At 37.6% G+C, this 14,055-nt stretch overlaps 1 protein-coding gene across 1 annotated transcript in view; it reads left to right on the forward strand.

The window, feature by feature from the left end:
• Positions 1–4,628: 4,628 nt before the first annotated feature.
• The window catches only part of RNF43 (ring finger protein 43), a gene marked incomplete at its 5' end in the record, with an annotated part of 59,617 nt that continues 50,190 nt past the window's right edge, over positions 4,629–14,055 (forward strand). Inside the window, one exon of the mRNA XM_082604250.1 lies at positions 4,629–4,880. Within this exon, the coding sequence (XP_082460376.1) occupies positions 4,629–4,880 (252 nt within the window). The remainder of the gene's footprint in view (positions 4,881–14,055) is intronic.

Raw genomic sequence — 14,055 nt, forward strand, 5'->3', positions numbered from 1 at the left:
TGCCGCAACTAAGACCTGATGCAGCCAAAAATAAATAAAATAAATAAATTAATTAAAAACAAATCTTTAATTAAAAAGAAAAAAAAAAGAATCCGTCTTGCAATGCAGGGGACGCCAGTTCAATCCCTGGTCGGGGAACTAAGATCCCACGTGCCACCGGGAAACTAAGCCTGCGTGTGGCAACTACTGAGCGCTCACACCACAACTAGAGAGCCCACGCGCTCTGGAGCCCAGGCGCCACAACTAGAGAGAAGCCTGTGCACTGCAACGAAGAGCCTGCACGCTGCAACGAAAGATCCCACATGCCACAACTAAGACCCGATGGCAGCCAATAAATAAGTAAGTAAGTAAGTAAATATTTTTAAATAAATGTAAAACCAGAGCAGACTTTAAAAATATTCTCTCCAGAAGAATTAGAGCTACTCCTATTCTTTAGGAAAGGAGCTATGAAAGGTCTATACTTACATTATGTTCTTAAGGTTCAACCACTAAAGAAAAAGTGCTAAATTAAGAATTTACTTTAGAATTTCTCTCTCTGCTCTAGGTGTTATTAGGCCTAAAATGCCAAAACTATCCCCATAAACCCTCTTTAAATTTTTTTTAATTAATTTTTTTAAACTGAAGTATAGCTGAATTACAATGTTGTATTAGTTTTAGTGTACAACAAAGTGATTCAGATATACATATACATATATATTTTTTTCAGATTCTTTTCCATTATAGTTCATTACAAGATACTGAATATAGTTCCCTGTGCTATGCAGTAGGTCCTTGTTGTTTATCTATTTTACATATAGTAATATGTCTCTGTTAATCCCATACTCCTAATTTATTCCTCCACCACCCACTTTCCCCTTTGGTAACCATAAGTTTGTTTTCGATGTCTGTGAGTCTTTCTGTTTCATGAATAAGTTCATTTGGGTCATATTTTAGATTCCACATATAAGTGATATCATATGATATTTTTCTATCTCTGTCTGACTTAGTATGATAATCTCTAGGTCTATCCATGTTGCTGCAAATGGCATTATTTCATTTTTTAAAAATATTTATTTATTTGGCTGTGCCAGGTCTTAGTTGCAACATGCGGGATCTAGATCCCTGACCAGTGTGATTGAACCTGGGTCCCCTGCATTGGGAGCGTGGAGTCTTAACCACTAGACCACCAGGGAAGTCCCTCGTTCCTTTTTATGGCTGAGTGATATTCAATTGTATATATGTACCACATGTTCTTTATCCATTCATCTGTTGATGGATGTTTAGGTTGCTTTCATGTCTTGGCTATTGTAAATAGTGCTGCTGTGAACAGTGGGGTACATGTATGTTTTCGAATTGGACTGTAGACCCTCTTTAGGGATGAAATTCTCAAGGTGGCTGGGTCACTCCTACTTTTTGCCTTCAGAGGCATGTCCTTTAATCTTTACAACAAAGCTACAATGCAATTATTATTCTCCACGTTTTACAAGTGATCAGTTTGTACAGTTCTTTTGTACAAACTAAAAATTGTTTTAAATTTTGTTATGTGTTTTTTAACCACAATTTAAAATGTGCTTTTTACCACAATAAGCATGTAACATAAATCTTAACCATTTTCAAGTGCAGTGTTAACCATATTCACATCATTGTTCATTTGTACAATTTGGGAAGACTGTTGGCAGCAGGTCAAAATGAAATGTCTGGGCACAGTCAAATATAACCTGGTCGACTAGAAAATTCAAATTTTAGAAACATATATTAGAAACTTCTGCATTATTTCTAAAGACAGGGTTACTAGAAGGGTTATTGTTCATGAGTGTGGTAATTAACCAAAAATTAGTTTTCTTTTTGCCTATATTCTTCTCATTAAGCATATATATTTTACCCCTTCGTTTGTATTTATGATATAGACTTCCTTCAGTCTCACATTGAAGGCCCAGGTCTGATCCATAGTATTATTTCACCTCCCAGGGATGTGAGAAGAAAATAACAGATTCCAGACCTCTGACATCACCTAATCTAAAAGCTTGGTACAGGCACAGTTTAGAAAAGAGCTACTGAATTTAAATTTGTAAGGGCTGAAGAAAAACTACGCATAAAATGGACAGAGTTCTTGCCAGGGTAGCAGACTTAAGACAGCAATAAATCAGTAAGAACTATAGCACAGGATCACTTTATTCTGGCTTTGTGGCATTTACAGACACTAAAACCTGGAAAGAGCAGAAATGCCTTTGAACTTATATTTGCAAAACCTTGTGTCCATTATTTTATCTTCTGGGTTTCCTTTTTTTTTTTTTTTTTTTTTTTTGTCTTTATTTCCTTATACCACCATCTATGTCTCTTGGGTGCAGAAGCTGCTTACATGTCTGTTTGTGTGGCCCTGATTTACATGTGGCAGCTTGCTTACCCAGAGAAAGGTATTGAAGATTGAATTGGATGCAGTTTGTCTGTGGCTCAATAGAGGGAGTCGGGGAGCCGAGAGAGGCTCTCTTCTCAGCACAGGAACGTGTCTGGTGAAGTGTGCGCGCACCAGGCCCCAGTCAGCCAGGAGGAGGAGGGGCGGGATGGGGGTGGTTGCCTCTAGCTGCTCCACCCTCACTTTGTGTCAGCAGGTAGAGAGCGTGATTGCAGTCCCAGGGGAGGCAGTCAGAGCTAGAACACCAGTTACAAACCACAGGGCTTCCTCCTCTAGGGAGCTGATCCAGAATTGTCTTTCTGGAAGGGAAGCACTCGAATCCTCCCGAACTTTCCAAGTCTATCCATGATGCAGAGACATTGCCCTCTGGGATTTTCTGTGTTCCTGGTAGTGAATTGTTGCTGATGTATTTGCTACTTTGCTTCTTTTCTCTTTCAAGATTTGATCATTTTTATATGCTGTTCGGGGAGAAAAAGGACTTTTGTTAGAAAGGAGATTTCAGAAATGGTTTTGGATCCTCTAGAAGTGTTTTTAGAGTTCTTGGGGACAGTAGCTCTAACCTTGGAGTAAGTTTCTGCCTTTGACCTGCATGGATTATTTTTTCGGGCTGCGGAATTTCTCGGCACCTAGCTGCAGTGTGGGGCACTTGGTTTGGTTGCAGAGTAAGAAGGTGGAAGAATGAGCTGTACTTGGTTAAGCAGTTGAAACCTTTTTTTTGAGCAGGATCTTTAGAAGCATAATTGAATTTGTTTCACCCCCGTGGATTCCAGTGGGCCTGACAGCACAACAGGTTTGCAGATTTCTTTCGAAATTCTTTTTTTTTTCTCCCTCTGCCTCAGCAAAAGAAAAGAATCTATATCACAGGTTCATGTGCCATTGCTTGGCTTTTCAGCATTTATTCTGAAGACTTAATAAGATTTTTTAACTTGACCTCTGAACACAGTGGGCTTTGTGGTTGAAGTGCATTTGTATTTACTTAAGGGTGCACATTTTGAAATCTTAGAATAAGACGTTGTTTGTACAAAGACCCAAATTCTCAAGTGTGCCTAGAAATAGCACAGATCTACTCTATTCAGGTTTATTTTTACTTTTTCAGGGTTTTCTACTTAGAGCCTGTAGGCTAATCACCTCCTTACTCCCCCTTTTATTCCCCACCCTCTCAAGGAATTTGAAAACGTGTTAGGAATGGTCCTTTGTTTTACTTATGAACCTAGAAAATTACAGATTATAAGATCTGGATAATAAAGTAGTTTCCAAAAGCATCTCATGGGAAATCAAAGTGCTTGGCATTCTCAAGCAGGAGCATAAAAGCTGGAATCCCTAAGAGAGAAGGGAAAATAAAGATAGAAATATGAATGTCAACTGGGAAAAATAATTGGAAAGCCAACCTTTTCAAATATTCTTCTAATTATGAAAGTTGGAAAAGCTTGTGATGCTCAGGTTCATCCTGTGACTATGTGAAGACATATAAATTAGCACCTAGTTTACAGGCCAATCTAGGTAGAAACTCTAAAAATCATAGTATATTTAAGTTCATGAAAAGCGTTGTAAGGTCAATGGGCCTGGAACTTTGGCTACGATGAAATACAGTTTAATGTTGAAACTTTTATGAATACATGTTGTAGCATCTTTGGACATCTCTCAAGGTGTGGTCTGAAATAGTGTTTCCTCTCCTTCCCCATTTTTTAAGAAAAAATTCTCCTGTGATCTTTAGTCTTTTACCGTTGACAAATTTTGTGGCTTTAAAGGACCATCTCTTCGTTTTCTGAGCTGGAGTTTTTCACTCTCACCTTTGATGCATGGCCTTAGTCGTTTACTTTGCCTTGTTTTGTTCATTAACATTGGGTTTAGTGGCTCGAGAACTTGATGCATATGGAAGACCAGCACCAAGTGATCTGACATAATTAAAATTCAGGATGTGACATTCAACCTCAAGCAAAATTGAAAATTCCAAAGAGAAGCGGCGATATCTTTACTAATCATAGTGAAGATGGGAGAAAATGACATACCTGAAGCAGAAGTAGGCTGAAAATACCTTCTTCCCTACCAGGTCAGGAATACCACCTGTTCTTGGGAATATACTTTAGAGAAAGGAAGGACCAAAACTACGACTCGGCTGTCTGAAACTGAAGCATAAGTTTCTTTTCCTCCGTTTGTCTGGATCTAGGAACCTGTGTTTGGTATTAGCTAGCGCAAGCAGTATGTATGGCCGAAGTGCATTGCTGCAGCTGGTAGCATGAGTGGTGGCCACCAGCTACAGCTGGCTGCCCTCTGGCCCTGGCTGCTGATGGCTACCCTGCAGGCAGGCTTTGGACGCACAGGACTGGTACTGGCAGCAGCAGCGGAGTCTGAAAGATCAGCTGAGCAGAAAGCTATTATCAGAGTGATCCCCTTGAAAACGGACCCCACAGGAAAACTGAATCTCACTTTGGAAGGTGTGTTTGCTGGTGTTGCTGAAATAACTCCAGCAGAAGGAAAATTAATGCAGGTAAGGATGACTTTATTATTTTTCACTTTCCATCTGTTTGGAATATGCCTTTCTTCTTTTGTCTGCCAAACAAATTCCGTACAAGGGCTCTGCTGCTTAGCTTTCTGTGTTTCATCTTGTTAAGTATATTACCTTATTGGCCTTCTAAAGCAAATTCTTATTTTATACTCGAGAAGAAACATATAAATCCTGTATTTTATAAGATCATCTGCTTATTTTTAACTCTCGTACTACACTGCATTACATAATAAGTCCTTTCTTTGCAAGTGATATATTCTGGACACTATTTTTTTATAGATGAAATATATGGGCTTGTATTTAATTAACTCGAGGATTGTACTTTACATCATGTTTAGATTTGAAGTGAGCACCGAGGAGGTTGATTTTAATGGTCAGTAGCACCCTGAAATTCTAGAATGTCCTTGGAGCAGATTTGATCAGTGTGTCACTTTTAAAATTCAGTCAAGCTTGAATGCTACGGCTGGCCTTATACCACGTGTGGCACCCTATTGCTAAGCCCAAAATGGAGAGGACTGGATTACAAAATGGACACAAGGTATAAACTTGCCTCCTGATCACTTTGGTCTTGTCTACACATAATTTTATTATTTTCAAAATTTTTAAATTTAACACCTGTTTTTTATTACCCACAAAGTTTTTCAGACACAGTTTCTTAGGCTTTCAGGTTGTGGATTTCGCCTATAACTCATTCATAGCCTACTCTTTATGCGTTTAGTGTATGAACTGACTGAGGCCATGGCACTTCATAGATGACTTGCTCGTTCCCCCTGGTGAAGATAGAGGCTTGAGGGCTCTACGTCTTTCAGGTGGCATTCTAGTATCTTACTCTATGAAATTATGTTGCTTATTGATTAAAATTCATTTTATAAAAGGACATTTCCTGCTGTAGCTCTTAGTCACCGGTGAAAAATGTTAAATATCATTCATCTCAGCATCTAAGCTCAGATTTTTATTTTGTAACATGAACAGAACCAACATATTGTATGAATTTAAATTTTTGTCCACTGAGACGAAAAAGATGAGAAAATTTAACAAATTATAGAACTCTCTTTGCCAAACATGGATTTTTACATATACGACTTAGTGGCTCTTCATGATCACTTCTTAGGCAATATTTTGAAGCTGGGATAAGTGAAGTGGAAGAAGAATTGGGTGAAAAGGAAGGCTCTGCTATTTAGAAAAATAAACAGGCAAAAAGAATATATCTGGAAAAGATAGTGTAAGAATTTTTGGATCAGAGTCTGTTCACTTAATTTGAACTTTAGGATAGAATTAGGAATATTTAAAAGTTGAAACCATAAATCATTTTGCATACAACAGTTGGAAAGGAAACTTCCATCCTGACCTTGCCTAGTTAATACCTTGAGGCATGAGGTATGTGCTCCATTGTAATTTTTTGCCCTAAGTAATTTTACTATAGAACCATATTCTGGAGGCTCTGAGGTCTTTGGGAACTGTACTAAGCTTTGTGTCTTATTAATGTCCTGTGGCAGCATGTTCAATGGGTTAATTATATGCTGCATAAAATAGTGTCTTTTATTTTAAATGTTTTGTCTTCTATTATCATAAAGCTCCACATAAAGTTTCTGTGTATTCATAAAGGAAAAGGTATATAAGAGATACTAGCGGGCATTCTCTGCCATTTATTACCTTGTCAGTCTGTATCCTGTCTTCTCTTATTTTGCCCTTTTTCTCACTCTGGTGAGTGTTGCTTAATCCTTTTTTTTTTTTTTTTAACCTATTAACTTTGAGTCTATCAGTGTACTTTAAGTATTGATTCTTTACTTTGTGAAGAGAGAATTTCATTGTATCTATTATTTAGCAAGGCCTTTCCAGGCTTTCCAATACATAGTTTGCATCATTGGCAATTTTCAGTCTTTCTTCACTTTTTCTCTCCATACCAGCTTCTTCTAGGTCATTAATAAATTTGTACACTAGCCTAGTATTAATCTCTGGAGACTTTCAGTATTGGTCCTGGTTTATTTTCTATTAATCAATTTTTAATCTACAGTAATTACTAAATTTTCTTAATAACCTCTTATGAGAGACTCTTTAAAAAAAAACTTTTGGATGATATGCCTCAGTTCATTTTTATCCACTATTTGATTAACTCTTTCAAAGAAGTCTAGCATGTCAGGGACACATGGTTTACACTTCTAGAATCCAGGCTGTTTGTTCCTTATCAGATTACACTGCAACACAGGTTTACTCAACTGTGGTTAACCAAGCCTTCCACTCAGCTGAAGTTCTGTTTAAATGTCCTAGAGCTGTGCTTTGCTGCACTTTAGCTTTCTTGATGGATATCTGTCCCCTGGTGTCACAGATCTAAATGCAATCTTCTCTGTTGGCTTTGCAGAATTTTGGATAATTCTGTGTATCCTTCTACCTATGAATTATTCTAGTTGCCTGTTAAGTTTGATTATCTTCAAAGATGCAGTCAGGTCTTTGTAAAATTGGGCATGCTATGCATTGGGAGATGAGAAGTTATGAGAACAGTGATTTTAAAAAACCATAATGACCTTGTTGTGGTTTCTGGAATTTCCAGAGAGTTTCAGAAAATCTGACATTTCTTTACATTTTGTTCAACTATTTCAGGGTATGTACTTTTTCATAAGGACCAAATTAACTGGAGTTTCATTTGTATTACAATTTTAATTTTCCTTAGACAAAGAGAAACATCCCATGACAATGTGCCCCCAATTTGCTTAATAATAAAATAGGCCATAGAACTGTCTCTAAAATATTTTTGCTTGTCTCAGCTTCATCTGATGGCTGTATATACAAGGCCAGGCCTTGGTGAATTTTTGTCCTGATTCTTATTCCTCACTCTTTGTACTTAGGTTTCTCTTTACCAACAGTTATATCCATTGTACAAGATATGTTCAGAGTCTTAAATTATGATATTCTCTTTAAAGTACTAGAAGAAAGTCAAAATAGAAGAGGAAATGTTGCCTTGGCTATATTCCTTTCATTTCTCAAGTCTTCTCTTTTCCATTTCAAAACTCCCCATCTTAGCCCTGACCAAATTATATTGCTTTCCTTTCTATTTTGCCCAAGAGCTGCTTCTTTGCACTACCATATCATTTCAAATCCCTGTGCGGCTTTGCCATTGTCTTTAAAGTGTCTGCTTCTTAGGTTTCCCCTACATTTGCCAAAATCCTGTCTCTCCCTCTCCTCTGATTTCTTTCTACTCTTTAAATCTTTGTTTCCCATTGAATTTTTATATTTAGAATAACCTTCCACCACTATTCTGCCTCAGTATTTCCCTAACTAGCCCTCAAAAATCCATGTCCAAAAAATTTTTTTTGTAATTATGAGTAATGATGAATGTTAACTAAGCTTATTGTGGTGATCATTTCACTATATATATAGTATATATATATATATATATATATATATATATATATATATATATATAAAATCATGTTATACACCTAAAACTAATACAGTATTATATGTCAATTATATCTCAATAAGAAAAAAAAGAGAGAATGTGGGAGACACACACAAAAAAATCCATGTCAAGGAAACTTTCAAGGGTCTCCTCATTACTTGGCAGTGACTGATAAAGAGGACTAAATGATAGTGATTTTACTATTATTCTTGCTATTTTGACTGTTCATTTGACTAATTCTTCTTCTCCTGGTTTATACCATTGTAGAAGGAAAATGAGCTGGAGCTTATGCATTGTCTCATTGTCCAGTTTTCTGGTTTGTTTACCTCTTATCAACATTTGTTTATATTATTTCTAAGTGATATTGTTGCTACCACTTCTAAGCATATCTAAGTGATAATGTTGCTACCATTTTACCACTGTAAAAATGATTACAGTCCTATTTTCTTTCTCAATTCTTGTTCTTTATTAATAAATATTACTTAGAGGGACAACTCAAACTAATCTTCCTTCTTCTCAAAGCAAAAGAGCAAGAGGATCTTTGTGTAGCGCAGGAGAGATCACCGATTCTTTAACTATCACACTCTTCCTGCTCAGCTGGTTGTCCTGGATTTTCTTAGACTCCAGGTTAAAGTTACGATCCAGCTTCGAATGTGCTGCCCTGAGGCTTCAGACCTACAACGGGAGCTGTGGTAGTGCAGCATTTGGCCAGTAGCAGTGAACACCCCCTGGACAAATTCCCCCTTGCACAACGTCTGTGCTTGCCCCTTCATTTTACCTATTAGTCAACACACAGTTATCCCATCTTTCCATTTTCTCTTTATTTGTAGTCAGGGCCTGAAGTGAATTATTTGGGGAGGAAGAGAAAACTTTATAATTAAAGTGTTAGCCAAAGCCAGAGAGACAATGCTTTATAGCAAACTGTAGTTGACAAAGTGACTAAACTGTGACTAAAGGGACTTGGCTTTTAGCTTTGACTCTGCCACTAAGTAGTTGGGTGATTTGGGACAAAATAGTTTTTTACCTTTTTCTAGGCTTTAGATTTCCCATCTGTAAAACTGACCTTGTGCTATGCACTTCACATGTATTAACTCATTGAATCCTTGTAATACCTTCATGAGAGAAATACAGTACTTTTTTTTTTTTGAGATTAAGGCAGATGTTTTTTAATTGAAGTATAGTTAATGTACAATATTATATGTTACAGGTATACAATATAGTGATTCACAATTTTTGAAGGTTATACTCCATTTATAGTTATTATAAAATATTGGCTATATCCCCTGTGTTGTACAATATGTCCTTGTAGCTTATTTTATAATACATAGCAGTTTGTACCTCTTAATCCCCTCCCCCTATTCTGCCCCTCCCCCCTTCCCTCTCCCCACTGGTAGCCACTAGTTTGTTCTCTATATCTGTGAGTCTGCTTCTTTTTTTTTTGTTATATTCACTAGTTGGTTGTATTTTTTAGATTCCACATATAAGTGATATCACACAGTAGAAATACAGTACTTTTATTTTTACATATTATAGGTAAAGAAACTGAGGCTCAGAGTGAGGCTCAAAGCTATTTGCTAAGGTCTAATAGTAGGGGGCATAGCTGGAACTTGAACCCCAGAGCTCATGTTTTTCTAACTCTAAAATTCTGTACAGGGACTTCCCTGGTGGTCCAGTGGTTAAGCCTTCGCCTTCCAATGCAGTTGGTGTGGGTTTGATCCCTGGTCAGGGAGCTAAGATCCCACATGCCTCATGGCCAAAAAAAACAAAACATAAAACAGAAGCAATATTGTAATAAATTCAATAAAGACTTAAAAAAAATAAAATTCTGTACATCTACGAATGCCAAAGATGAACAAAACACCAGTGTAGGCTTTGTCTAAATGATGAATTTATTTCCAGAATAGAAAGGAATGAAACTGATGAGTACTATTCTCTGCAATTGATCCAAACTATATAATATCCTGCTAACTTCTAATAATCTCTGTATTTCTTCTGTTTCTCTCATTTGTGTTTCATTTACACATTTACAAAGATATTTACAAATCAGAATGTTTATTTACTTAGTATTTCCCTTTGAGTGGAACAACTTTCATTACCTTTCTTTTCATTTTATAACAGTCTGTGGTAAGTTATCTTATACGGGAACCTGAAATAATAAACTTTGAAATAGTATGCATCTAACTGTCATAGTATGCATCTAACTGTTAGAGTTCCTTGGAAGCAGAGATTTCAAAGATTTTGTGATTTTGCTTTGAGGCCAGCCTTTAAAAGAAGTATAGATATTCAAGGTACAGTCAACTCTTGGTTACTTATGTTAATGGCGGTGCAGAAAATTCAGTTAATTTATAATTGACTTTGGAAAGTAGTCAGAAGTACTCCACCATCAGATGTAAATCCTCTGTGCACCCAAGCAATCTTAGGTGCTTGCCTTCTATGATCCCAGCTCAGAGCCTTCTTGATATGGCATTTTTGTTAGAAGCATGGCACCCAGAAGAGAGAAGGAAGCTGCAGAATATTTTTAATGATAATTTTTCAAGTTAAGGAGGTATCTCATTTATATAAAAGTACCTATCAGACAAATTTGTGTTTATAATAGTTCCATACTTCATGTGGAAATCCAGCAAAATTGTTGTAAGTTCAAATTCATTAACCTCTGTGGTTAATAGGAGGTAATGAATGAGCTGTGCCCTTGGTTATTGCCCCTATCAGGCTATTTAGTGTCCTTTGAGCTGATTCTAGGGGTATGCATTTCCTTGGTTTTTGTGGTAAACTGTGTGTGTGTGTGTGTGTGTGGTAATTTTCTTTATCTACAAATTAGCCATAGTTAGCTTTTTATACAGTTTTAAAGATATCCCTGGGGCTCAAGGTTTTGTTTTTGTTTTTAAAAAAAGGCTTTACATTTCATTCACTGGAAAGTGTTTATTGGAACTTTCGTGTGCTTTTTTTCCCTCCTTTTACTCCCTTCAAATCACTAAGTACAGTAGAGGGAAAAAGATGTTATAAATGAGCAATGTACGATTATAAATGTTCTGTCAGGAACCAGAATTGGTAGCAGGGTATTGTCAGAGAAGTGTGTGATGATGATGTTCCGTCGAATTTAGGTAGCAGTTTTCTTCCAAGAAGCTTAAAATGATTCACAAATACTTGCAAACCAAATACAGGTGATACTTACTCCACTTTATAGAAAAGGAAACTTAATGGGAGAGAGAAAGCAGGTTAATTATCTTAGAAGAAAGTTGCATAGAGATGGACCCAGTGTGCTTTGCAGGAGATAGACTAGTAATCCACTTTTTAAGTTATCCAAGGATGTGGATTTCTCAGGGAAATCCTCAAAAGCTAAAATATTGTCAATGGCTGAGATACCCTCTATATGGACCGATGTTGCTCAGTTTGACAATTCAGTTTAAAAGCTATTGGTGAAGCAGTTTGCCAACTTTATGTCTCAAAAAGCCTTCTGAGCTTACTCTCTGACCTGCATTAATTGTTCTTTTGAGAATTGTTAGAGAACAAACCAGGGTCTTTACCACTGTAAAGATGGTAAAGGACCTGTAAGCCCCTTCAGGATCTGGCCTGGCACCTGCACCTTTTACCTCCTCTCCCCTCACTCTCCTCCAGTCACCCTGACCTCCTTGTTGTCCTTCAGTTAAACCAAGACTATTACCACCTCAGGGCCTTGCCACTTACTATTCTCACTTATACCCTGGGTGTTTTCTTCTCTCAGTCTCACATGTCAACCCCGTGTCAAATACACCTTCTCAGTGAGGCCTTCCTAGACCATCCAATTCCGAAGGACTCTTCCTACTCCCCCTAGGGCTCATATTCTCCTTCCCTGCTTTATTTTTCTTTATAAACTTACTGCCATGTGACATACTTTTGTAGTTGTCTGCCTCCCCTCAGTAGACTATGAGCTCTGTGAAAGCAGGGATTTTGTCTCTTTAGTTCAGAGCTTTTGGGGACTAGGGCTTTAGTATTACTTAGATAGTGCCTTTGACACAGTAGGTACTCAGTAAATATTTACAGAATGAATATGAGGAACAGTATGGTGGTGCTGAGTGGCTGTGATAGGTTGGACATAACTCTAGGATGAAGCAGATTTATTTATATCTCATCACATTTTTTAAAGTATATTGTGAAGTCAATTATTTTGAGTGTTTTGGGTTTGATAGAGCATGCTGTATTCCTTTATTTCTCTGACTTACTGACAGCATAGTGTCTCCTTGATTGTCATTTTCAAATTGTAAATATGGCTATAATCAGTATGTTTGAGGAGCTCCTTTACCCAGCACTTATTTAGTTTAATAACTAGCCCAACCCGTACTTTTTTTTTTTTTTTTTTTTTGCTGTACGCGGGCCTCTCACTGCTGTGGCCTCTCCCGTTGCGGAGCACAGGCTCCGGACACACAGGCTCCGCGGCCATGGCTCGCGGGCCCAGCCGCTCCGCGGCATGTGGGATCTTCCGGGATCGGGGCACGAACCCGTGTCCCCTGCATCGGCAGGTGGACTCTCAACCACTGCGCCACCAGGGAAGCCCCCCAACCCGTACTTTTTAGAAAATTCTAAAGATGTAGACGTAGAGAATGGACTTGAGGACACAGGGATGGGGAAGGGTAAGCTGGGATGAAGTGAGAGAGTGGCAGGGACATAGATACACTACCAGATGTAAAATAGATAGCTAGTGGGAAGCAGCCGTATAGCACAGGGATATCAGCTCGGTGCTTTGTGTCCACCTAGAGGGGTGGGATAGGGAGGGTGGAAGGGAGACGCAAGAGGGAGGGGATATGGGGATATATGTATACACGTATAGCTGATTCGCTTTGTTATATAGCAGAAGCTAACACACCATTGTAAAGCAATTATACTCCAATAAAAATGTTAAAAAACCAAACAAAGAAAATTCTGATTTTCCAAGACAAATGGATTGGAGTACTGATTTAAAATCTGTGATTATAAGATATTAGCATGTATCCAAAGGACCTCACCTTCGTAGTCCTTAGGCCTGTGATTCCCAATCCTAATTTTGAGACACCCTAACACAGTGGTTTTCAGTCTTTTTTTTTTCCATTCTTTTTTCTCCTAAACTGTTTGGTGGGGCGGGGGGGTCACTGGCCCCTTTGAGAATGTGCTGAACGTTATTGACCATATGTACTTAATGTACAATTTTGCATAAAATCTCAGTGAGTTGCGAGAATCTCTGAGACACATGTAGTAATCTCAGGACTCCAGATTAAGAGCTGTTATCCTAGAATAATCCCAGTTATTTCAAGAAATGAAACCAAATTCTCAAAACTAATTTACCCTCAGTTTACTTAATTTAAAAAGTATTTGTGTACATTACTAGAAGTCAAACAGATAACAATATTACAGTGCAATTATAAGAAGGTTAGCCTGACCTAAGATGACCTTAGATATAAAAATTGGTATCTGACAAAGATCTGCTTATATATAGTGTAGTAAAGGGATTGTGCTCTCCAAATATTAGGTGAAACTGCATCAACTCAAGAAATGCTTACAGCCCTTCATCATGGTGGTTTCACTGAAAGGCCCACAAGAATAAAAGATATTTTCCTAATTTGTTTTGACATAAGTAGAACAATTGTGGCTTTATGTGTTTATGTGTTATTTATCTCTGAAGTCAGAGAACAGAGGCTGTAAAATGAGCAAACTTTGGTTACTTTCCATCAGTTTGTCTTCTGTCCTTTAGACTCCATTGCTTTTCCTAAGGTGTAGGAGTCCTTGGGCCCTTCAATTTCTATTTGCTAT

The sequence above is a fragment of the Mesoplodon mirus genome (genome assembly GCF_964341445.2).
Source record: "Mesoplodon mirus genome assembly, chromosome: 18".
Taxonomy (NCBI): Eukaryota; Metazoa; Chordata; class Mammalia; order Artiodactyla; family Ziphiidae; genus Mesoplodon; species Mesoplodon mirus.